Source organism: Chelonia mydas, chromosome 22 (assembly GCF_015237465.2).
Source record: "Chelonia mydas isolate rCheMyd1 chromosome 22, rCheMyd1.pri.v2, whole genome shotgun sequence".
NCBI classification, from domain to species: domain Eukaryota; kingdom Metazoa; phylum Chordata; order Testudines; family Cheloniidae; genus Chelonia; species Chelonia mydas.
This window is the reverse complement of record NC_051262.2, coordinates 2,079,078-2,104,690: the sequence shown is the minus strand read 5'-3', so window position 1 is coordinate 2,104,690 and position 25,613 is coordinate 2,079,078. Positions and strand designations below refer to the sequence as shown.

The window sequence follows — 25,613 nt, the reverse complement described above, 5'->3', positions numbered from 1 at the left end:
GTTGAACCTCATCAGATTTCTTTCGGCCAAATCCTCCAATTTGTCTAGGTCCCTCTGTATCTTATCCCTACCCTCCAGCATATCCACCACTCCTCCCAGTTTAGTGCCATCCGCAAACTTGCTCAGGGTGCAATCCACACCATCCTCCAGATCATTAATGAAGATATTGAACAAAACCGGCCTCAGGACCGACCCTTGGGGCACTAGATACCGGCTGCCAACTAGACATGGAGCCATTTATCACTACCCGTTGAGCCCGACAATCTAGCCAACTTTCTACCCACCTTGTAGTGCATCCATCCAGCCCATACTTCTTTAACTTGCTGGCAAGAATACTGTGGGAGACCGTGTCAAAAGCTTTGTTAAAGTCGGGGAATAACACGTCCACTGCTTTCCCTTCATCCACAGAACCAGTTATCTCATCATAGAAGGCAATTAGATTAGTCAGGCATGACTTTCCCTTGGTGAATCCATGCTGACTGTTCCTGATCACTTTCCTCTCGTCTAAGTGCTTCAGAATTGATTCCTTGAGGACATGCTCCATGATTTTTCCAGGGATTGAGGTGAGGCTGACTGGCCTGTAGTTCCCAGGATCGTCCTTCTTCCCTTTTTTAAAGATGGGCACTACATTAGCCTTTTTCCAGTCGTCCGGGACTTCCCCCGATCGCCATGAGTTTTCAAAGATAATGGCCAATGGCTCTGCAATCACATCCGCCAATTCCTTTAGCACTCTCGGATGCAACGCATCCAGTCCCATGGACTTGTGCTCGTCCAGCTTTTCTAAATAGTCCCGAACCACTTCTTTCTCCACAGAGGGCTGGCCACCTCCTCCCCATGCTGTGCTGCCCAGTGCAGTAGTCTGGGAGCTGACCTTGTTCATGAAGACAGAGGCAAAAAAAGCATTGAGTACATTAGCTTTTTCCACATCCTCTGTCACTAGGTTGCCTCCCTCATTTAGTAAGGGGCCCACACTTTCCTTGGCTTTCTTCTTATTGCCAACATACCTGAAGAAACCCTTCTTGTTACTCTTAACATCCCTCGCTAGCTCCAACTCCAGGTGTGATTTAGCCTTCCTGATTTCACTCCTACATGCCCGAGCAATATTTATATACTCATCCCTGGTCATTTGTCCAATCTTCCACTTCTTGTAAGCCTCTTTTTTGTGTTTAAGATCAGCAAGGATTTCACTGTTAAGCCAAGCTGGTCGCCTGCCATATTTACTATTCTTTCTACACATCGGGATGGTTTGTCCCTGTAACCTCAATAAGCATTCTTTAAAATACAGCCAGCTCTCCTGGACTCCTTTCCCCCTCATGTTATTCTCTCAGGGGATCTTGCCCATCAGTTCCCTGAGGGAGTCAAAGTCTGCTTTTCTGAAGTCCAGGTTCCGTATTCTGCTGCTTTCCTTTCTTCCTTGTGTCAGGATCCTGAACTCGACCATCTCATAGTCACTGCCTCCCAGGTTACCATCCACTTTTCCTTCCCCTACTAATTCTTCCCGTTTGTGAGCAGCAGGTCAAGAAGAGCTCCACCCCTAGTTGGTTCCTCCAGCACTTGCACCAGGAACTTGTCCCCTATAGTTTCCAAAAACTTCCTGGATTGTCTGTGCACCGCTGTATTGCTCTCCCAGCAGATATCAGGGTGATTGAAGTCTCCCTTGAGAACCAGAGCGTGCGATCTACTAGCTTCTGTGACTTGCCGGAAGAAAGCCTCGTCCACCTCATCCCCCTGGTCCGGTGGTCTATAGCAGACTCCCACCACGACATCACCCTTGTTGCTCAGGCTTCTAAACTTAATCCAGAGACTCTCAGGTTTTTCTGCAGTTTCATACTTGAGCTCTGAGCAGTCATACTGCTCCCTTACATACAGTGCAACTCCCCCACCTTTTCTTCCCTGCCTGTCCTTCCTGAACAATTTATACCCATCCATGACAGTACTCCAGTCATGCGAGTTATCCCACCAAGTCTCCGTTATTCCAATCACATCATAATTCCCTGACTCTGCCAGGACCTCCAGTTCTCCCTGCTTGCTTCCCAGGCTTTGTGCATTTGTATATAGGTGTAAGCAGAGTCAGGATGAGCTCCACCCTGACATCTGGTGGTGAGGTGTGGCAAGTTGTGGAAAAGAACTTCAGGGGCTGATCTCATTTGCATAGGCACACCCACCCCGCCTAGCATGAGCCCATAGCTGCCCAAATGGTCATTTTGGCTGCTGTGGGATCCCCAGTGTCTCTGTTATTGGGGCAGGAAGAATAAATTGTTATTACCCTGATTATGGGAACTGTGCTTGGAACTGTACTGGGCCTTTTATTATGATGTAGGGACTCGCCATCAACTAATCAGCACTTGCTAGGGGACATGCAAGGGACATGGGTTACAAAACTCTGTAAATAGAGAGAGGTGGGGACAAGTATTAATACTTGGTGGCATGGGCCTCTTGGTGAGGGCCTTACATGCTAATTCCACTTCCTCCTCTCTCCACTGTGGAATATCAGAGCTAATTTTGATTCTATTAGGAGTCTAGTTACAGGCTGCTGAGCTCACTTTGGGCTAAAGGTGCACCAGCACTGAGGCTCCCCTACTACAAGCTGAATTCACCTAAGAGCTGAAATCACTGAGCGTTGTGTTAAGTAGTGGGGGAGCCTGAAGATATATTGTGGAGCAGTTTGCAAGGAGTGCTGGATTGCCTTGTGGACAGGCTGGTGGAGCAGTTCGTAGGACGGCGGGAGTTCCTTGTGGGACGCGGAGCAGTTTGTGGGACGGCTGTTTGTGGCCCAACTGCTTGTGGGCCGCAGAGCCGAGCTGAGCCAAGCGAAGCAGTTTGTGGGGCGGCTGGTGGAGCAGAGCGGGGTGGAGCTGTGGGGCGCTCAGCTTCAGATCGTGTAAGGTGCCCCCTTGCCTCTCTCTCTCTCTCCCCCTCCCCCACATCTCCACCCAGGTTGGGAGGTAAAGCTCTGCAGATAAACTTTCGAACTCTGGGGCTACCCTGACCAGGAACAGAGACTTTTGGTCCACTGGACTTTTGGGACTTTGGGTGATTTTGGGTTGCTGGACTCAAGAACCAAAGGGAAAGGACATGCCCCAGTTTGCTTGGGGTGGGGTTTTTGCTCATGGGTTGTGTTATGAATCCTGTTGGTGGTGTTTCCCCAATATAATACCACATTGTTTCTCTCTGTTATTAAAAGGCTTTTTGCTACACTCAGACTATGTGCTTGCGAGAGGGGAAGTATTGCCTCTTGGAGGCGCCCAGCAGGGGTGGTATATATTTGTCCCAGGTCACTGGGTGGGGGCTCGAGCCGGTTTGCATTGTGTTATTGGAATGGATCCCCTAGATATTGAACCCGGCCCTTGTTGCTGCCAACTCTGACGGGCAGAAGGGTTACACAGGCACTTGAGATAACCCGCTGATCGCCCCTTGTTCTCAGTATGAGGCAGGAGCCCTCCCCTCTCACACGCTCCTGCTCGTGCTTCCTCCCGGTATCCTGCTTCCCCACTTACCTCAAGGCTTTGGTCTCCTTCCCCTGGTGAACCTAGTTTAAAGCCCTCCTCACTAGGTTAGCCAGCCTGCTCGCGAAGATGCTCTTCCCTCTCTTCGTTAAGTGGAGCCCGTCTCTGCCTAGCACTCCTCCTTCTTGGAACACCATCCCATGGTCGAAGAATTCAAAGCCTTCTCTCCGACACCACCTGCGTAGCGATTCATTGACTTCCACGATTCGACGATCCCTTCCCCGGCCTTTTCCTTCCACGGGGAGGATGGACGAGAACACCACTTGCACCTCAAACTCCTTTATCCTCCTTCCCAGAGCCACGTAGTCTGCAGTGATCCGCTCAAGGTCATTCTTGGCAGTATCATTGGTGCCCACGTGGAAAAGCAGGAAGGGGTAGCGATCCGAGGGCTTGATGAGTCTCGGCAGACTCTCCGTCACATCACAAATCTTAGCCCCTGGCAAGCAGCAGACTTCTCTGTTTTCCCGGTCAGGGCGGCAGATAGATGACTCAGTCCCCCTGAGGAGAGAATCCCCGACCACCACCACCCGCCTCCTTCTCTTGGGAGTGGTGGTCATGGAACCCCCAACCCTAGGACAGTGCATCTCATGCCTTTCAACTGGTGGAGTCTCCTTCTGCTCCCTTCCCCCAGACGTATCATCTGGGCCACTCCCCGCAATGGTACCTGTGGAGAGAACATGAAAACGGTTACTTACCTGTATCTGCATTGCTGGTACATGGACGTTCCCCCTTCTTCTTCTGGAGGTCACATGTTACCAGATTTCTTCACCGTCCTCCTGTCCGCGCTGCGCAGCCTGCTCTGAATCTTCAGAACCTTGTGCCCCTCCTGCACCCCAAACCCCTTATCTCTGGTCCCACCACAGAACCTGCACCACCAGCTGGAGCCCTCACCCCCTCCTGCACCCCAATCACCTGCCCCAGCCCAGAGCTCCCTCCTGCACCCTGAACCCCTCATCTCTGGCCCCACCCTAGAACCCACACCCTCAGCTGGAGCCCTCACCCCCTCCCGCACCCCAACCCCCTGCCCCAGCCTGGTGAAAGTGAGTGAGGGTGGGAGAGAGCGAGCAACGGAGGGAGGGGGGATGGAGTGAGTGGGGGTGGGGCAGGGGGAGAGGTAAAGGTGTTCGGTTTTGTGCGATTAGCGAGTTGGCAACCTTAATAGTGCTGCCCACTTCTTGTTTACAATGTCACCTGAAAGTGAGAACAGGTGTTTACATGGTACTATTGTAGCCGGCATCTCAAGATATTTACATGCCAGATGCACTAAAGGATCATATGTCCCTTCATGCCTCAACCACCATTCCAGAGGTCATGCGTCCATGCCGATGACGGGTTCTGCTCGATAACGATCCATAGCAGTGCAGACCAACGCATGTTCACTTTCATCATCTGAGTCAGAGGCCACCAGCAGAAGGTTGATTTTATTTTTTGGTGGTTCGGGTTCTGTAGTTTCCGCATCAGAGTGTTGCTCTTTTAAGACTTCTGAAAGCATGCTCCACACCTCATCCCTCTCTGATTTTTGGAAGACACTTCAAATTCTTAAACCTTGGGTCGAGCGCTGTAGCTATCTTTAGAAATCTCACATTGGTACCGTCTTTGCGTTTTGTCAAATCTGCAGTGAAAGTGTTCTTAAAACGAACAACGTGTGCAGGGTCATCATCCGACACGGCTAGAACATGAAATATGCTGCAGAGTGCAGGTAAAACAGAGCAGAGGACCTACAATCACATTCTTTTTTAATGAGCATCATCAGCATGGAAGCATGTCCTCTGGAATGGTGGCCGAAGCATGAAGGGGTATACGAATGTTTAGCATGTCTGGCACCTAAATATCTTGCAATGCCAGCTACAAAAGTGCCATGTGAATGCCTGTTCTCACTTTCAAGTGACACTGTAAATAAGAAGCGGGCAGCATTATCTCCTGTAAATGTAAACAAACTTGTTTGTCTTAGCGACTGGCTGAACAAGAAGTAGGACTGAGTGGACTTGTAGGCTCTGAAGCTTTACATTGTTTTGTTTTTGAGTGCAGCTATGTAACAAAAAAAATCTAGATTTGTAAGCTGCACTTTCACGATAAAGAGATTGCACTATGGTACTTGTATGAGGTGAATTGAAAAATACTGTTTTACAGTGCAAATATTTGTAATAAAAAATAATTATATAAAGTGAGCCCTGTGCACTGTGTATTCTGTGTTGTAATTGAAATCAGTATATTTGAAAATGTAGAAAATCATCCAAAATATTTAATAAATGCCAATTGGTATTTTATTATACAACAGTGCGATTAAAACTGCGATGAATTAATTTTTTTTGTTAATCGTGTGAGTTAATTGCAATTAATCAACAGCCCTATAAATAATATATGGATCGATTATTCTCACAGCAAAATGACTGACCAAGTATTATTATTTTATCAACTACAATTGGCTAATAACACAGTAAAAGCCTCCTGATTGGTTAATAGTTTAGGCTGGTTAATAATTCAGTCACCCAGTGTTTCAATAATATGTGCTGCAAAGAGCTGCAGGAGAGCCCCTCATGGCTCCCAAGCCACAGGCCGAGTGTCCCTGGTCTATGTGCTCTAGCCCCAACGCCTTTGACTCAGAAATGGGCTCTGTGCAGAAATGCCCATGCTGCACGGACGCTCCTGCTCCTGGCAGGGCTAATCTTCTGGGCACCAGGCTGCAGGTGGCCAATTATGGCCCATGTTCATGCTGTTTCCAGCGGTGCTGGGTGCTCCTGGTTTGGTGGGTGCCCAGCTGAGCTCTGGGCCAGATGGTGGCCCCAGGACATGGTGATTTTGTTTTGCTCTGTAAAAGCCGTGTTGCCGACTGATTACAAGCCCTCTGGCCAATGCTCTGGTCATATGGACACTCGCTGTAACACATGGCTACAGTCTGGGGCTGGTGTCCGGCGGACTGAAGCCCCTGGGTTCACACAGCACCTCAAGCCAGGCCTCTGCCTCTCCACCAACCAGCTTGTGCCTCACTCTCCGGAGGGGAGTGCAGAACAACTGGCCTTGAGGTGTGACCAGGGCCTCTTGCTGAGAACCGCCTGCCCCCCGCCCCCTGCGGGTTACACCAGGGGCTGAGAGTTTGAGCTGCTTATTGTGCAGGAACATCACCGACTGGCTCAGACTCAGCATCGAGGAGCGGGAGGAAAGATCAGTGGAACAGCAGCCAGCCACCTGAATTCAGGTCAGCCTGCAGGCTGCGTGGATGCAGGGTGGCCCCCCTGTGCCATGGCTGCTCTGAGCGCTCCAGCCAGTTGATAGGTTCCCTCTCATTCCACGCCTGTGACGGAACATCCCGTGCTGTTCTCAGCCCCACCTGAGCTCACCTCCAGGCCGTGCAGCAAGGACTGACAGGTGTGGGATATGCAGACTTCGCTCTGAGCAATGCACGCTGGGAGTTAGCTTTTGCAGAGTTATAAACTGTTCTGAAAACAGCTGGCTCATAAAAATGTTCCCAGAGCTAGTTACCGTGTTTGTAACGTTCTGGGTTCCAGAGGGGTGCCAAGAGTAGGCCAGTAAGTCTAGCCGTGATGTGGAGACAGGCTGAGAGGACAAGACTACAGAGCTCAGCTGGGCAAACTTTTTCAGGAAAATAGATTATTCACTGAAAAACGCAGTTTCACAACAAATCTGATGTGAATTCACCAACTCATTCTGGCCAAAAATCTTTTTTGGGGGGCTAGAGTCACAAGGGGACTTTGGTACTGTTCACAAAGTAGCAGTGGAGGAGACGCCCACTTGACAACTTTTAGCCCCGTGGTTAGGGCACGCATCTAGCATGTGGGAGACCCAGGTCCAAGTCCCCTCTTTACCTGCTGTGGAGCAGGGAGTTGAACGTGGGTCCAGCCCCCAGGCGAGCACTCTAACGGCTGGGTTCTGGGGCTCTCACACGGGCCGTTGAAGCTGTTCCACTTTGGATAAATAACTAAAGAGCCAGTTGAGCAGCTCACCTCCCAGAGGAGTGCCCTAAACACCAGACCATAAAGTCATTTATTCTCTCACTCTCTCTGGCCCAGTGACTAGTTCCTGCACGGTAGAACAGCACCAAGAGGAGAGACTGAGGGAGCCCCAGCTTAGAGCAGTCATTCGCCTAATGGTCAGGAAGCTCCCCGCAGTGCTTGGAAACCCACATTCAAATCCCTGCTCCGCAGAAGGGAAACCTGAATGCTGGTCTCCCACATCCCAAATGCCCTAAGACTGGAGATAGAAGTGGGGGCTTTCCAGCTGGTTTGTGATTCTAGTCCTTTAAAAATTGCCAGAAACAAAATGGTTTGTGTCAAATGAAAAGTTTCCTTGGCTCCAAAGCAGACTTTGCCAATTCACCAAAAACTTCAGAAGTTTTTGGATTTGGTTCGGATCGAACCACTTTTTTAAAAAAATATTTTTTGGACCTGCCAGTGAACTGAAAAATCAGTGATTTGCCCAGCTCTGCTACAGAGGTTATGGGTCTGCTCATTTGCCTGTCTCAGCGATCACTAACTGGGTGTCCGCTGGGAAGCACCAAGGGCCTGATTTTCATTCGTATCTATGGCAAATATCGATCTCAGCTGAGGATGGGCTGCTCAGCTCCTCTGCACGTGTGAAACCTACGATTATAAAATTTGGGCATCAAGTTTAGGCACAAATTCTCAGGTGTTACCACAAATGTAATAGAGCATGAACTTCTCTCCTAGCCACTCCCCCCTGCAAGGGGGGACTTTCACTGTTGCCAACTCTCTCAATTTTATCTTGATAACTGATGATAATTTATTGTGATAATTGGTGCACGTCTTTGCAATAACCACAGTCTTGTAGCAGGTAAGCCTGATACCAATTGGAATGAAAAACAATATCCGTGAAGGAGTAATTCCATTTGGTGCTGCTGCTTTGCAGCTAATTCTTAGTTGAGCAAAAGCTAGGGGAGAAAACCCTGAACTAAATCCACTGCAGAGAAAGTGGCAGGTGGTTGGCACGGCAATTCAGCTCTGCCCCCTGGCATTTCCTGCAGCTGTGCTGGCTTCCAAACATCTTGGTCTTCCAAGCCTCTGGGTGCAGTCAGTGCTGTCAAGAGGAGGACTTTGACTCTAAGGCACACCTCTGTCTGCCGAGGCATCCGCACTGAACATTCAGGTAGAATGGTCACCCTCTTCAAACTTGCTTGTTGGAATGTGAGGAGAATGTGCTCTGATATGCTAAATGATCTGGAGGAGTCCAGTGACCCTAGGACGTCTGCCATCGATGTAGGCCGTCTCTCTGAAACCAGACTAACTACAGGCTCTCTGCACTAGAGGCATTACACTTTCTTCTGGCACAGAAAAAGCAAACAAGACCACCATGAACATGGGGTGGGTTTTGCAGTCAAAAATGCAGTAGTATCCCTGGTTGAATGTCCAATTGCAACATCAGAATGAATTGTACCACTAAGAATATCTGCCCCAGGAGGCTTTGCCAACATCATTAGTATATCTGCTCCATCACTCTCCAGCTTTGAAGAGAAGCACTTGTTCTATCAGCAACTTGACAGTGCCATCAGCAAGCTACCACTGGGCAAGCAACTCGGTCTAGTGAGAGACTTCAACACCAGAGTCAGCTCAGGTCACAAGATGTAGGTGCTATGCACTGGCCACCATGGAGCGGGGAAAATGAACAACAATGGGCAAAGGCTGGAGCTCTGCACCCCCGAGGACTGTGCATGACCGATACCTACTTCCAAGGCAGTCTCTTGCTGGACGGTCTTGTGGAGACACCCCAGATGTAGATGTTGGCACTGACTGAATTTAATTGTCACCTGCAGAAAACGTCTACAGGATGTTCTCCAGACTCACGGTTTTCACAGTATGTGGCAAAATATGGCTTTCACTATGGAAATTCCATCATACCCAGCAAAACTGTTGCCCATGTATTAATATCAACAACACAAAAGACCAAGAAAGATGTCTCCAATTTACCGCAAATCTCCTGTAAGTGCAAATCACCAGTTGCACTTCTCCTGAATGCTGATGCAGCATAAATACACTCAGAATGAACACACACATAGCTGCAATGGTAGCTTTTGGTAAAAAGACTGTAGAAGATAAAGGCTGCTTTGCCGCATATTCTGAAGAAATGCTTCCAGTTATTGAATCAAAGTGCACAGCATATCTGCACCATGGTGGGAACTCCTCTCCTGAGAGAGGGGCTAACCGCAGAGTGGCCAAAGAACAATGCAACGAGCAGCAAGGCAATGTGCAAAATCATACTGGCTCGATCTGTGTGAGAAGACACCTCTTAGATCTCCATTCTCAAAGGATGCTTGTACGTATGATGCAATCAAGAAAGCAATAGGTCCGTCAGCCAAAAAGACTGCCTCATTCAAATCTCTTAATGGAGACATCATCATTGACGGGAGCAAACAGATGCAGTAATGGGTTGAACACTATCATGAAATCGATTCATGTGAAACCACAGTCTCTGAAGCAGCACTAAATGCAACCCCCAAGCTTCAGACCATCCAACAGCTTGATACAGAACAGTTTAAAAATAAGCTAGTGCAGCTACTCACCTTCCTAGCAGCAGGAAAGGCGGCAGAAAGAGATGGAATTCCAGCTGAAGTACTGAAACAAGGGCAGGTTGCTCTGAAACATCCACGCAATGTCTTGCTTGGCTACTGGAGGGAAGGAGGGGCACCACAAGACATGAAGGACGCCAACATCATAACATTGTATAAAGCAAAAGGAGATCGCAGTGATTGCCACCACTACTGAGGAATTTGTCTCCTCGCTGTTGCTGGCAAGGCATTTGCATAGGTCATTCTCAACACGTAAGTTCTGGTTGAACAAAGATATCCACAGAGTCAATGCAGCTTCCATGCTGGAAGATCTACTATCAACATGGTCTTCACACTAAGGCAAGAATAACGTCAAGAACAAGGAAAACCTCTCTACGTTGCCGTCCTAGATCTTACAATGGTGTTGACTTGGTCAGAAGAACAAGCCTTTTTCAACTGCCAGAGAGAACTGGTTGCCCCCCAGTCCTCCTCAGTCAGATTAAATTCTTCCATGATGGCATGAAGGCTACACTCTAGTATTAAGGTGATCAATCTGAGAGATCAGAAATGTCCTGTAGTTTCAAACAGGGATGTGTTTTGGCACAGCACTCTTTGGTCTATTCTGTCATGCTTTCTCCTCTCCATACAAGATCAAATGGAAAAAACTCTTCAATATTGCACACCTAAGAGCAAACCACAAAGTCCAACACCTGCTGATAAGAGAATTTATTTTTGCCAACAATGCAGGACTCATCACACAAAGTGAAGAGGTGCTTCTACAACTTTGTAATAGCTTTTCGCTAGCTTGTGATACATTTGGACTAACCATCAGTCTAAAGAAGACAATGAATATGGCACAAGGTGTGTTGATTGCACCAGAAGTTTCAACAGCTAACACCACGCTAAAAGTGGTGCACAGGTTCTGCTATCTAGGATCAACTGTATCAGATAACTTATCTCTAGATGAAGAGTTTAAATCTCACATCAGGAAGGCAGGTCCTACCTATATTTGGCCAACTGACTAAGTGTGTGGGGGATAACAGGAAACTAACACTGAACACCCAGGTATGGGTTTGCCAGATGTGTGTTTCAAGCATGCTGCTTTATGGTGGCGAGACCTGGACCTCCAACAACAGGCATAAAGAAGACTAAACACCGTCCACAGCCATTGTCCATACTGTGCTCTAAATATTAAGTGGGAAAGCAGAGTTCCTGACACCAAAGTAAAGCAAAATTGCCAAATCCAATCACTAATCTCAAATACAGACATCTCCGTTGCCTTGGTCTTCTGCATCAGACGGATGATGGACCCATTCCAAAGCATCTCCTGTATGGAGAATTTGTGGACGCTGCAAGGCTACTGGGCCGGCCTAGCTTGATGTTCAAGGACATTTGCAAGAGGGACTTGGAAATGTTCAAGATCTACACTGCAAGCTGGGAAGATACAGCTAATAACAGGCTGCCCTGCAGCACTGCACTATGCCAGGGAGTCAAATAGGCTGAAGAGAGGTGTTTGAGAGAGGGGAAAGCAAAGAGAGCAAAGAGGAAAGCATAGCAGGCCTCAAGTAGAACGGTTGCCACTGTTTTGATATTCTTCTTAAAGCCCTAGCTCCTGGAGTCAAGTGATGACATGAGAATCTCAGCCTTCATGTTTAAATGAGTAAGTTTCTAGCTCACTCAAGGTTACCTTCTAAGGCCACGGAAAAGAGCCCAATATGTATTTTTTTTTAAATCTCATGATTGTTTGAGCCCAGCTCACGATTTCTGAATGTTTGAGGTTGGCAATACTGCATTTTTAACATCGTGAGTGGAGGAAATTCCTCTCCTGGTGGGTGAGATGCCAGATGAGCAGCACAGAGGTCGGTGCAAGGTTATAGCATCACCTGAAAGGCTCATCTGATCTAGTGAAAAAGTTTTTCCTAATATCCAATCTAAACCTCCCACACTGTAACTTGAGACCATTACTCCTTGTTCTGTCATCAGCTACCACTAAGAACAGTCTAGAGCCATCCTCTTTGGAACCCCCTTTCAGGTAGTTGAAAGCAGCTATCACATCCCCCTCATTCTTCTCTTCCGCGGACTAAACAATCCCAGTTCCCTCAGCCTCTCCTCGTAAGTCATGTGTTCCAGTCCCCTAATCATTTTTGTTGCCCTCCGCTGGACTCTTTCCAATTTTTCCACATCCTTCTTGTAGTGTGGGGCCCAAAACTGGACACAGTACTCCAGATGAGGCCTCACCAATGTTGAATAGAGGGGAACGATCACGTCCCTCGATCTGCTGGCAATGCCCCTACTTATACATCCCAAAATGCCATTGGCCTTCTTGGCAACAAGGGCACACTGTTGACTCATATCCAGCTTCTTGTCCACTGTAACCCCTAGGTCCTTTTCTGCAGAACTGCTGCAGAGCCATTCGGTCCCTAGTCTGTAGTGGTGCATGGGATTCTTCCGTCCTAAGTGCAGGACTCTGCACTTGTCCTTGTTGAACCTCATCAGATTTCTTTTGGCCCAATCCTCTAATTTGTCTAGGGCCCTCTGTATCTTATCCCTACCCTCCAGCGTATCTACCTCTCCTCCCAGTTTAGTGTCAGCTGCAAACTTGCTGAGGGTGCAATCCACACCATCCTCCAGATCATTTATGAAGATATTGAACAAATCCGGCCCCAGGACCGACCCTTGGGGCACTCCGCTTGATACCAGCTGCCAACTAGACATGGAGCCATTGATCACTACCCATTGAGCCCGACAATCTAGCCAACTTTCTATCCACCTTATAGTCCATTCATCCAGCCCATACTTCTTTAACTTGCTGGCAAGAATACTGTGGGAGACCGTGTCAAAAGCTTTGCTAAAGTCAAGGAACAACACGTCCACCGCTTTCCTTTCATCCACAGAACCAGTTATCTCGTCATAGAAGGCAATTAGATTAGTCAGGCATGACTTGCCCTTGGTGAATCCATGCTGACGGTTCCTGATCACTTTCCTCTCCTCCAAGTGCTTCAGAATTGATTCCTTGAGGACCTGCTCCATGATTTTTCCAGGGACTGAGGTGAGGCTGACTGGCCTGTAGTTCCCAGGATCCTCCTTCTTCCCTTTTTTAAAGATGGGCACTACATTAGCCTTTTTCCAGTTGTCCGGGACTTCCCTCGATCGCCGTGAGTTTTCAAAGATAATGGCCAATAGCTCTGCAATCACATCCGCCAACTCCTTTAGCACTCTCGGATGCAGCGCATCCGGCCCCATGGACTTGTGCTCGTCCAGCTTTTCTAAATAGTCCCGAACCACTTCTTTCTCCACAGAGGGCTGGTCACCTCCTCCCCATGCTGTGCTGCCCAGTGCAGTAGTCTGGGAGCTGACCTTGTTCGTGAAGACAGAGGCAAAAAAAGCATTGAGTACATTAGCTTTTTCCACATCCTCTGTCACTAGGTTGCCTCCCTCATTCAGTAAGGGGCCCACACTTTCCTTGACTTTCTTGTTGTTGCGAACATACCTGAAGAAACCCTTCTTGTTACTCTTAACATCTCTTGCTAGCTGCAACTCCAGGTGGGATTTGGCCTTCCTGATTACACTCTTGCATCCCCAAGCAATATTTTTATACTCCTCCCTGGTCATTTGTCCAATCTTCCACTTCTTGTAAGCTTCTTTTTTGTGGTTAAGATCAGCAAGGATTTCACTGTTAAGCCAAGCTGGTCGCCTGCCATATTTACTTATTCTTTCTACACATCGGGATGTTTTGTCCCTGTAACCTCAATAAGGATTCTTTAAAATACAGCCAGCTCTCCTGGCTCCTCCAGCCCTGGCTATAAAGAGCAGCATTTCATTGGCTAGGATACTTCTGCATGAGCATCAGACCCAGAAAACCCTGGCACCCTCACATCCACCTGCAAACATTCTGCATAGGTCCAGTATTAAACCCCATTTATAACTGGAGTCTGTAATTACAAATGTGGGATAGGCTCTGGCCCCACCGCCAGGCTGACACAAGGCACTGTTGGCCTGGCAGGACAGAACTGTGGCACTTTGTTACGCAGGGTCCAGAGGGCATGACACAGGCAAGGGTGTCAGGGCCATGGAACTCTGCAGGCCCTTCGTCCACAGAGAGGACCAGGCAGGAGCCCCCCTCTTTGAACACTGCATAACTCTGGCACAGGTACAATCAGGCTTTGTATCCCAGCTACAGGGACAGAAAAGAAAGGAGTTGTGACAAGCGAAGAAAGGCATCTAATTTAACTCTATTTGCCCTGCAACTCTGAGGACAAGTTCAGCACGTCAGTGACTTTTCCCCACTTCAGAGAGTTTAAAGGCTAAAGAGGACACAGATTCCTGCCTTCTCACCCTCACTCATTTCCAGCATGGAACCAACATTTCACTCTTTGGGCCCAGCTGGGTTGTTAACGTGACAGGAGAGACCTTAGCAGACTGGCTGATGTTTGGGTTTTGCATCACGGATTGGGGTGGGAATTGCAAGCATTTTAGTGCTCTATTAACTTAGGGAGAAGTTTGAGTTCAGTAGCAGTACAGTGCGGGCGGTGCCCAGCAATGCAGCCTAGCCCTTTGTCTGAACGCAGTGGGAAGTGAGGGGGAGGGATAGCTCAGTGGTTTGAGCATTGGCCTGCTAAACCCAGGTTGCGAGCTCAATCCTTGAGGGGGCCATTTACAGATCGCGGGGCAAAAATCGGGGATTGGCCCTGCTTTGAGCAGGGGGCTGGATTAGATGACCTCCTGAGGTCCCTTCCAACCCTGAGATTCTATGAAGCGTGCCCCATCAGGGATACAACATAGAATCATAGAATATCAGGGTTGGAAGGGACCCCAGAAGGTCATCTAGTCCAACCCCCTGCTCGAAGCAGGACCAAGTCCCAGTTAAATCATCCCAGCCAGGGCTGTGTCAAGCCTGACCTTAAAAACCTCTAAGGAAGGAGATTCTACCACCTCCCTAGGTAACGCATTCCAGTGTTTCACCACCCTCTTAGTGAAAAAGTTTTTCCTAATATCCAATCTAAACCTCCCCCATTGCAACTTGAGACCATTACTCCTCGTTCTGTCATCTGCTACCATTGAGAACAGTCTAGAGCCATCCTCTTTGGAACCCCCTTTCAGGTAGTTGAAAGCAGCTATCAAATCCCCCCTCATTCTTCTCTTCTGCAGACTAAACAATCCCAGCTCCCTCAGCCTCTCCTCATAAGTCATGTGCTCTAGACCCCTAATCATTTTTGTTGCCCTTCGCTGGACTCTCTCCAATTTATCCACATCCTTCTTGTAGTGTGGGGCCCAAAACTGGACACAGTACTCCAGATGAGGCCTCACCAGTGTCGAATAGAGGGGAACGATCACGTCCCTCGATCTGCTGGCAATGCCCCTACTTATACATCCCAAAATGCCATTGGCCTTCTTGGCAACAAGGCCACACTGCTGACTCATATCCAGCTTCTCGTCCACTGTCACCCCTAGGTCCTTTTCTGCAGAACTGCTGCCTAGCCATTCGGTCCCTAGTCTGTAGCTGTGCATTGGATTCTTCCATCCTAAGTGCAGGACCCTGCACTTATCCTTATTAAACCTCATCAGATTTCTTTTGGCCCAATCCTCCAATTTGTCTAGGTCCTTCTGTATCCTATCCCTCCCCTCCAGCGTATCTACCACTCCTCCCAGTTTAGTATCATCCGCAAATTTGCTGAGAGTGCAATCCACACCATCCTCCAGATCATTTATAAAGATATTGAACAAAACCGGCCCCAGGACCGACCCCTGGGGCACTCCACTTGACACCGGCTGCCAACTAGACATGGAGCCATTGATCACTACCCGTTGAGCCCGACAATCTAGCCAGCTTTCTACCCACCTTATAGTGCATTCATCCAGCCCATACTTCCTTAACTTGCTGACAAGAATACTGTGGGAGACCGTGTCAAAAGCTTTGCTAAAGTCAAGAAACAATACATCCACTGCTTTCCCTTCATCCACAGAACCAGTAATCTCATCATAAAAGGCGATTAGATTAGTCAGGCATGACCTTCCCTTGGTGAATCCATGCTGACTGTTCCTGATCACCTTCCTCTCATGTAAGTGCTTCAGGATTGATTCTTTGAGGACCTGCTCCATGATTTTTCCAGGGACTGAGGTGAGGCTGACTGGCCTGCAGTTCCCAGGATCCTCCTTCTTCCCTTTTTTAAAGATTGGCACTACATTAGCCTTTTTCCAGTCACCCGGGACTTCCCCCGTTCGCCACGAGTTTTCAAAGATAATGGCCAAGGGCTCTGCAATCACAGCCGCCAACTCCTTCAGCACTCTCGGATGCAACTCGTCCGGCCCCATGGACTTGTGCACGTCCAGCTTTTCTAAATAGTCCCTAACCACCTCTATCTCCACAGAGGGCTGGCCATCTCTTCCCCATTCTGTGATGCCCAGCGCAGCAGTCTGGGAGCTGACCTTGTTAGTGAAAACAGAGGCAAAAAAAGCATTGAGCACATTAGCTTTTTCCACATCCTCTGTCACTAGGTTGCCTCCCTCATTCAGTAAGGGGCCCACATTTTCCTTGGCTTTCTTCTTGTTGCCAACATACCTGAAGAAACCCTTCTTGTTACTCTTGACATCTCTTGCTAGCTGCAGCTCCAGGTGCGATTTGGCCCTCCTGATATCTTTCCTACATGCCCGAGCAATATTTTTATACTCTTCCCTGGTCATATGTCCAACCTTCCACTTCTTGTAAGCTTCTTTTTTATGTTTAAGATCCGCTAGGATTTCACCATTAAGCCAAGCTGGTCGCCTGCCATATTTACTATTCTTTCGACTCATCGGGATGGTTTGTCCCTGTAACCTCAACAGGGATTCCTTGAAATACAGCCAGCTCTCCTGGACTCCCTTCCCCTTCATGTTAGTCCCCCAGGGGATCCTGGCCATCTGTTCCCTGAGGGAGTCGAAGTCTGCTTTCCTGAAGTCCAGGGTCCGTATCCTGCTGCTTACCTTTCTTCCCTGCGTCAGGATCCTGAACTCAACCAACTCATGGTCACTGCCTCCCAGATTCCCATCCACTTTTGCTTCCCCCACTAATTCTACCCGGTTTGTGAGCAGCAGGTCAAGAAAAGCGCCCCCCCTAGTTGGCTCCCCTAGCACTTGCACCAGGAAATTGTCCCCTACGCTTTCCAAAAACTTCCTGGATTGTCTATGCACCGCTGTATTGCTCTCCCAGCAGATATCAGGAAAATTAAAGTCACCCATGAGAATCAGGGCATGCGATCTAGTAGCTTCCGTGAGTTGCCGGAAGAAAGCCTCATCCACCTCATCCCCCTGGTCCGGTGGTCTATAGCAGACTCCCACCACGACATCACTCTTGTTGCACACACTTCTAAACTTAATCCAGAGACACTCAGGTTTTTCCACAGTTTCGTACCGGAGCTCTGAGCAGTCATACTGCTCCCTTACATACAGTGCTACTCCCCCACCTTTTCTGCCCTGCCTGTCCTTCCTGAACAGTTTATAACCATCCATGACTGTACTCCAGTCATGTGAGTTATCCCACCAAGTCTCTGTTATTCCAATCACGTCATAGTTCCTTGACATCACCAGGACCTCCAGTTCTCCCTGCTTGTTTCCAAGGCTTTGTGCATTTGTATATAAGCACTTGAGATAACCTGTTGATCGCCCCTCATTCCCAGTATGAGGCAGGAGCCCTCCCCTCACAGACATTCCTGCCTGTGCTTCCTCCCGGTATCCCGCTTTCCCACTTACCTCAGGGCTTTGGTCTCCTTCCCCCGGTGAAGATTTCCCAGAAGATAGAGCCTGCAGGGCGCCTGACAGACAGTGCAAACAAAGCCCTGGATGTTTGTGAGGCTCAGATACAGTGCCACAGACCCGCCTCACGGAACTGCCTCATCAGTGCCAGGTTTGGATGGTGGCAGCAGGTGAGGCAGGGCCGCACACTGAATGTCTGTGTCCCTTTCCATGCATCTCCAACCCCCTGTCCCCAGTCTGGCCTTGTCCCATGCATTCAGCCTTCCCTGCAGCCCCTGGCCCCCAATGCTGCTGGGCATCGCAGGGGAGCAGCAAGCACAGGACAGAGAGTCTACCTGCTTTCAATTCCTGTGCCCGATGCACACTGAGCCCCATGGACCAGGAGGAGCAATTGCAGGAAGAGCCCGGCTCAGCCTCGCAGCCCTGAGCTGGAGCTCGCTCCATGATGGACTGTTCTGAGATTTCACTACTTGTCTTAACAGATGCCTGGTGAGCATGTGCAAACGGTGATTTTCAGATGCTAAATCTGGGTAGATTATATGGGGGCAGCAAACGCCATTTCCCTGACCCAAAGGCTGCCGCCCTGCCAGATTTCAAGTCCCTGCTCCAAAGCACCGTCACACTAGGGCTTCTCAAAGAAATCATGTGTAGGAATTTTTTAACATGGACTGAACAACCAGTGCTAACTATTGGGGAGTTTACAGGCTGACTTCAGCTGCAGAATGTATTATCCCAAGAGAAGATCACAGAAAGTATTTGTAAGCGTTAGTACTGAGACAGTATCATTCACTTCTCATGCACTGGGAGAGGGTAAGGATCTCTACAACACTTGTGCCTTGCACTGCGGCTGCCCAGAGGGAAGGGTGAAGTGGCCATACAGTGGTCGCTTGGCACCTTCTTTCTGCCACAGGAAGGCACTGTGTGGAGGGCAGTGACGAGAGTGGTCTGCGCTAGGACTAAGGAATGGTCCACAGGATCTCTCCAGGCAGTCAGTGTGCAGGGGCTGCAGTTCAGAGACTGGCCCAGTGGCCTCAGAAGGCTGCACTGCCATGCCATGCTCTAGCTGCAGATGGCAGGTAGATTTCACCTACACTTCACCCACACAGAATCGGAGAGTGGCTATTTCAGATACAGTGAGAAGGCAAAAGCCTTCTAAAAGATCGGCCACCCCAGAGTGGCAACCTGGCCCCACACACCGTGGGCTCTGCACATGCAGATAATTACTGCTTTTATGCAACCCTGAGAAAACACAAGTAGTTATATCATTTGGTATCAGCAACTACCAATTACTCAGCCACTTCCTGTAACAATTAACTAATCTTAGTAATACAGAGCAATCACCAGTAAAGGGCTTTTCATTGGATTTAAACGTGCCCTGCCTGAAATCACCATGTTGTGTTCCCCGTGTGTGCCAGGCTGGAGAGTTTCTGCAGCACGTGGAATGGACAATGTCACCACACGAACTGTATGCCTTCCCCCACATGTCCGCGCCGTCGGAATACTTACTATACACCGTCAGCTTTATCGGGACGCTGCTCCCGCTACTAATGGGGTTTTCTACCAGACAGCTGTAAATGTCATCATCAGACATGAGGACTCTTGTGATGGTGAGCACCTTCTGATCGTGGGAGAGAAGCAGCCGTGAGTCGTTGCTGAGGGGCTTGCCGTCCTTCAGCCAGGTGTAGGTAGGCTTTGTGCCATTCTCGTGGGAGCAGTTCAGGGTGAAATACTCACTGAGCTCCAGCACGGTGGATGATGCAAGGACAACGTGAGGCTTTGAAATTGGAACTAGAAGAAAAAGAAAATAAAAACACTTCTAATGAGCACTATGAAAGAGACGGCACCTCCCCGCAGTGTTTCAACCCCTGCCCCTGCTCCAATATCTTTCCCCATTCCCGGCCTGAGGAGAAACTGGTGTAGCCAGCAGCAGAGTCCTGCTCATTGGTTGCACTTGGCCGTTTTCAGGTTCTTTGGGGTTTTCTTTCAGACTCAGTGAACGCTCTGACTTTGCTGCAGGCAGTGCCAGATGCTAGGGAGGCAGAATATGGCAGCCCTGACGATAAAACCAACCCCCCGACAATCACCGTACTGCAACAAAGCCACGAAAGAGTCAGGGGGTCTGGCCATGGAGGAGCACTGAAGAAGAGTGAATCCCCTTGTCCTCCAGGCTCAAATCACTGGGACTCAGCAAACTCTGACTGCAAAGCACTGCTGAGTTTTCTAGCAGTCCTCCCATGTCAGTATTTGTTTGCACCCAGAGACCACAAAGGAGAGTGGGGCCATATGGTGCTGGGAGGTGCACAGACACATACTGGAAGAGACAGCTCCTGCCCCAAAGAGTTTACCCTCTAATAGACAAAGGGAGGGTCATTCTCTCCCCATTGTACAGATGGGACCTGAACCCAGAGAGATTAAGGGACTTGCCCAAGGTCACACCGGGAGTCTATGACAGAGCTGGGACAGAGCACAGTGCTCCGGGGTCCCAGCCCAGCACCTAAACCACAAGGATGTCCTTCCTCTCCGTAGGGGTTAGCAGGCGAGTTTGTGAGTCTCTCCCATTTTTTGTTTTATAAACCCTCGTCTCCATTTCATTCCGCCTTGAAGCTGTTTGGCCACGGCCCTCTGTCCCCAGCTGCTGCCGGGATTCCATTCACGGTGTGCTGGTAATGGCAAAAGCCCCTTGACATGTTAATCAGCTGGCTGAAATCCCAGCTCCTCGTACTCAGGGAGAGGTTTCCCCTCCCACACTTGGTGCTGGGAGGCAGTGACATTAACCAAACACTGGTCTGTGGCAGCCACAGAGGCCCCATGCCACGGCCCACCCTCCCTCAATCACCCTGACTGACACGATGGGTGCCAGGGACAGAAGCTAAGGAAGCTCTCACTAGAGGAGGGTGCTGCCAATCCAGAGCGAGAGCGCTGCCCTACCCAAGTGGCTGGCAGGGCTGGCAGGAGGAGGCACCAGCTTAGGGGAGAGCACATCTGGGTGCTGCTGGTGGAGACAGCAGGCCCAAATACAGCCTGAAGCCAGGGCAGGGGGTTGACTCAGGGAGCAAGCCGGGCACATGGCCGCAGCCAGGCTGGGAGAGGGGCCCCATGGAGGCCTGCCCGGCACAGCCATGATGGGGCCAGATGCCTGGCAATGCAGCAGGGACCGCGATTCACACTGCAAGTCCCTGCAGCAGGAGGTGCCTAGCTTGGGGCTAACAGACCAGAGCTGGGGCTGTTTGAGCTCTAAATCAGGTTTGAGAGCGTCCCTCCGTAGCACAGGGTTTTACATTTAAAAATGACTACAAACCTGTGTGCAGCCAGTAATACAGGCAAGGACTGTGTCTTCCATTGTGTTTGTACAGCCCCTAGCACAGTGGGACCTGATTGGGACCTATGGGCACTACCACAATCCACAGGTTAAATAACAATAGAGCTCCACAAACTGAGTAATTGCACAAATAAGCGTATGTCACTTGTTCTTAATGTGGATCAGCTCATATGGGGATCTTGTTAGCAGCTACAGCTGATCAAAATGAATTTCCATTCTGCAGGAAACTTGGACATTTCAAAATCTGTTTTCATTCCAAATTGGACTGAAAAATGTTTTCCAAATTTCCGGCAAAACAGAATTTCTGCACATTTCCAGTTTCAGAAAAATTGCATTTCAGAATTGTGAAATGTTGCTTAGACTGTTAATGGTTTGTTTATGTTTATATTTTTATTATTATTTTTACATTATTTCATAACGTCTCTGGTCGGAGAGTGTAACGATTCGTGTCCAAGTGGCAGACTATTCCATTCATTACAGCACAAACAGGAGACACTACAATCAAGAAAAAAGATAAGATGGTTCAATCTGTACCAAGTGGCAGCTGCCTGCAAGAATCTTAGACGTACATAAAATAAAAAGAACTGGATATTTCAACTGTTATGCCATAGTACGGCCTGTGAGGAGTAGTAGGAATTCATATTATGCACCGCTGCTACGGAAACGAGGAAAACCTATAAAATAAAATTGAAAACAAAAGTTTGGAAGTCCCTGAGATTAAAATGTTTGAAAATGGGAAAGAATATGGCAGACGACATGTTTTCTGCGGGGTTTTGTCGAAATTTACACATTTGACACAAACAGCATTTGGCAAACCAGCATGACCAGCAACATGCCTATTAATTGTTACAGGTCAGAGCAACTGCACCTACATTCCCGCCTCTAGGGCCCACCAAGCGCACCCACCCTCGGGCTTCCAGCTCCCCAGACATCACATCTCTTGGGCAGAGCTTTGTGTTTCTCTTCCTCCTGACAGGCATATTTCCAGGCTGCACAGTCCCCTGCCTATATTGTGAGTTCCCCAGCAAGACAAACTGTCTAAGCAGGCCTGCTTTGCCTTCTCCTCAAACAGTGTAATTGTCACGGTTACGTTAACACAGGGCTCTTTCTAAGCATAGTTATTCTTAAAGTGAAAGCATTATAGAGAAAACATATTACAAACAGTACAAGAACCTACAAATAAACTTACCAGAGATCACCCCACAAGGGCTCAGACAGGTAAACAGTCCTTCAAACAAAATTTTTGTGTGGCTACAAGCTCATAACTCCTTTTTCTCAGAACAAGAACACTCATGCAAAGCTTAGTCCCTCCTTTATACAGTTTGGGGTTTGATATGGGAATAGCTAAGTCCTAGACAATGGGTTTCTCCTCAGGGTGTAGTTTCCAAAGGACAGGGTTTTGCAGAACCGGAGGAGTTACATTTGCATACGCCTCCCCCTAGAGATTTCTTGGGGAACCCACTGAATTTTAAAACTTCACCTTGTTTCAAATAGTCCTTTGAAGCTCCCAACACCTTTCAGTGTTTACATTAGTCAGGTCTCCTCCCTGGAGACGTCACACACAATCCCACAATAATATGTGGACATTTGCATTTTCCATACAATGAACTCCTAAGATACTTCAACTTAAGTCAGTAAGGTTTGTCCAGGATATTGCCATAGCTGTCATGCTAATCACAAGACTTCTCTTGGACTGGATATAGGAAACTAAACCTTCCTGGAGGCTCCTGTGAATGATCAGTATTGAGACTAGAGATAGCACTCCGTATACCCTTTTGAAACCACCAGCTTTCCATAGTCTGATCAGGTGCGATCCTGGCCCCGCTGAAGTCAGTGGGAGTTCTGAGGTCATTGGGGCCAGGATTTCACCCATATGACCGGATGGAGGACAATGGGACTCAGCAGGAAGCCTTGCACTTGGTAGCGTTTGCAGTGAGGTAATGTTATTCTGACTCCTAGTTGCCTAGCTGTCACCATCTTCAAGAAATAAGGTCATGCTTTTCGGTGCGCTGGAGTTGCTAGGTCCTTTGTCTCTGGCATTTCTGAAGTAGTAAATAAACTAGAAATCTAATCAAATGTTGAATAATAGAGCTCCGCAGCCTGAAGGCAAACAGCACATTTGAGCACTGTTGCACAGAGCTGTCTGTGCATTTGTGTTTTGTAGACGGCCGGGAATATCACCAAACAAACAATGAATTCTAACAAGGGTTGCTAAGGATGCTTAGCAAATGAGAATGATGAATAATGAAAAGCACTTTGCGTTTTTAGTGTAACACGTGCTAAGGGCAGGAAGCTTGTCCTGCTGCAAAGCCAAACAGCTACTCCATAAGAACATATGAACGGCCAGACTGGGCCAGACCAAAGGTCCATCTAGCCCAGTATCCTGTCTTCTGACAGTGGCCAATGCCTGGTGCCCCAGAGGGAATGAACAGAACAGGGAATCATCAAATGATCTGTCACCCATTGCCAGCTTCTGGCAAACAGAGGCTAGGGACACCATCCCTGCCCATCCTGGCTAATAGTCACTGATGAACCTACCCTCCATGAGTTTATCTAGTTCTTTTTTGAACCCTGTTATAGTTTTGGCCTTCACAACATCCTCTGGCAACGAGTTCCACAGGTTGACTGTGTGCTGTGTGAAGAAACACACCTCTACCCCGATATAACGCTGTCCTCGGGAGCCAAAAAATCTTCCCATGTTATAGGTGAAACCGCGTTATATCGAACTTCCTTTGGCCTCGAGCATTTCCATTATTAATAGTCAGCAAATCATTTTTGTCAGAACTAACACGGTGTATGCAGTAAATAAATCTGTTCTACAATGGTTAAATTGTATCTCCTTTCTTTAATTACAACAATTATTTTGTAAAATTTGCCCACGCCTAATACAGGGGTGGGCAAATTTTTTGGCCCGAGGGCCACATCAGGGTTCAAAATTGTATGGGGGGCCAGGTAGGTAAGGCTGTGCCTCCCCAAACAGCCTGGCCCCACCCCCTATCCGACCCCCACCTACTTCCCGCCCCCTGACCTACCCCTCAGAACCCCCGACCCATCCAACCCCCCCCACTCCTGTCCCCTGACTACCCCCTCCAGAGATCTCCCCATCCCTAATCACCCCCAGGAACCCACCCCCTACTCAACTCCCCTGCTCCCTGTCCCGTGACTGCCCCGACCCCTATCCACACCCCTGCCCCCTGACAGGCACCCCGGGACTCCCACACCCTATCTAATGCCCCCATTCCCCGTCCCCTGACCGCCCCACCCCCAGAACCTCTGAACCATCCAATCCGCCCTGCTCCCTGTCCCCTGACCACCTTCCGAGACCCTCTGCCCCTTATCGAACCCCTCGGCTCCGGCCCAGCACCCTTAAAACGCTTCTCAGAGCAGCATGTCTGACACACTGACGCGCTGATCCCAAGAGCGCTGCTTTACCGCATTGTATGAGAACCCGTGTTATATCAGGTCGCTTTATATCGGGGTAGAGGTGTACTTCCTTTTGTTTGTTTTAAACCTGCTGCCTATTCATTTCATTTGGTGACCCCTAGTTCTTGTGTTATGAGGAGTAAATAACACTTCCTTATTCACTTTCTCCACACCAGTCATGATTTTGTAGACCTCTATCATATCCCCACACAGTGGACTCTTTTCCAAGCTGAAAAGTCCCAGTCCTATTAATCTCTCCTCATATTGAAGAAGTTCCATACCCCAATCATTTCTGTTACCCTTTTCTGAACCTTTTCCAATTCCAACATATCTTTTTTTAGATGGGGAGACCACATCTGCACGCAGTATTCAAGATGTGGGCATACCGGGGATTTATATGGAGGCAACAGGATATTTTCTGTCTTATTATCTATCCCTTTCTTAATGATTCCCAACATTCTGTTTGTTTTTTTGCCTGACGCTGCACATTGAGCGGCTGTTTTCAGAGAACTATCCACAATGACTCCAAGATCTCTTTCTTGAGCAGTAACAGCTAATTTAGACCCCATCATTTTACATGTATAGTTGGGATTATGTTTTCCAATGTGCATTACTTTGCATTTATCAACATTGAATTTCATCTGCCATTTTGTTGCCCAGTCACCCAGTTTTGAGAGATCCTTTTGTAGCTCTTCACAGTCTGCCTGGGATTTAACTATCTTGAGTAGTTTTGTATCATCTGCAAATTTTGCCACCTCACTGTTTACCCCTTTTTCCAGATCATTTATGAATATATTGAATAGAACTGAAGGCAGTACAGACCCCTGGGGGACATCACTATTTACCTCTCTCCATTCTGAAAAACTGACCATTTATTCCTACCCTTTGTTTCCTATCTTTTAACCAGTTACCAATCCCTGAGAGGACCTTCCCTCTTATCCCATGACAGCTTACTTTGCTTAAGAGTTTTGGTCAGGGACCTTGTCAAAGGCTTTCTGAAAATCTAAGTATACTATATCCACATGCTTGTTGACCCCCTCAAAGAATTCTAGTAGATTGGTGTGGCATGATTTTCCTTTACAAAAACCATGTTGACTCTTCCCCAACAGATTATGTTCAT

At 48.5% G+C, this 25,613-nt stretch overlaps 1 protein-coding gene across 8 annotated transcripts in view; it reads right to left on the bottom strand.

Annotated features, from left to right (window-relative positions):
* Window positions 1-25,613, bottom strand: part of HEPACAM (hepatic and glial cell adhesion molecule) — a 106,816-nt gene that overhangs the window by 11,506 nt on the left and 69,697 nt on the right. For all 8 annotated transcript variants that reach the window (XM_043533865.1, XM_037882169.2, XM_037882163.2 and 5 more), the window contains one exon: window positions 19,258-19,539. In XM_043533865.1, the coding sequence (XP_043389800.1) occupies window positions 19,258-19,539 (282 nt within the window). The remainder of the gene's footprint in view (window positions 1-19,257; window positions 19,540-25,613) is intronic.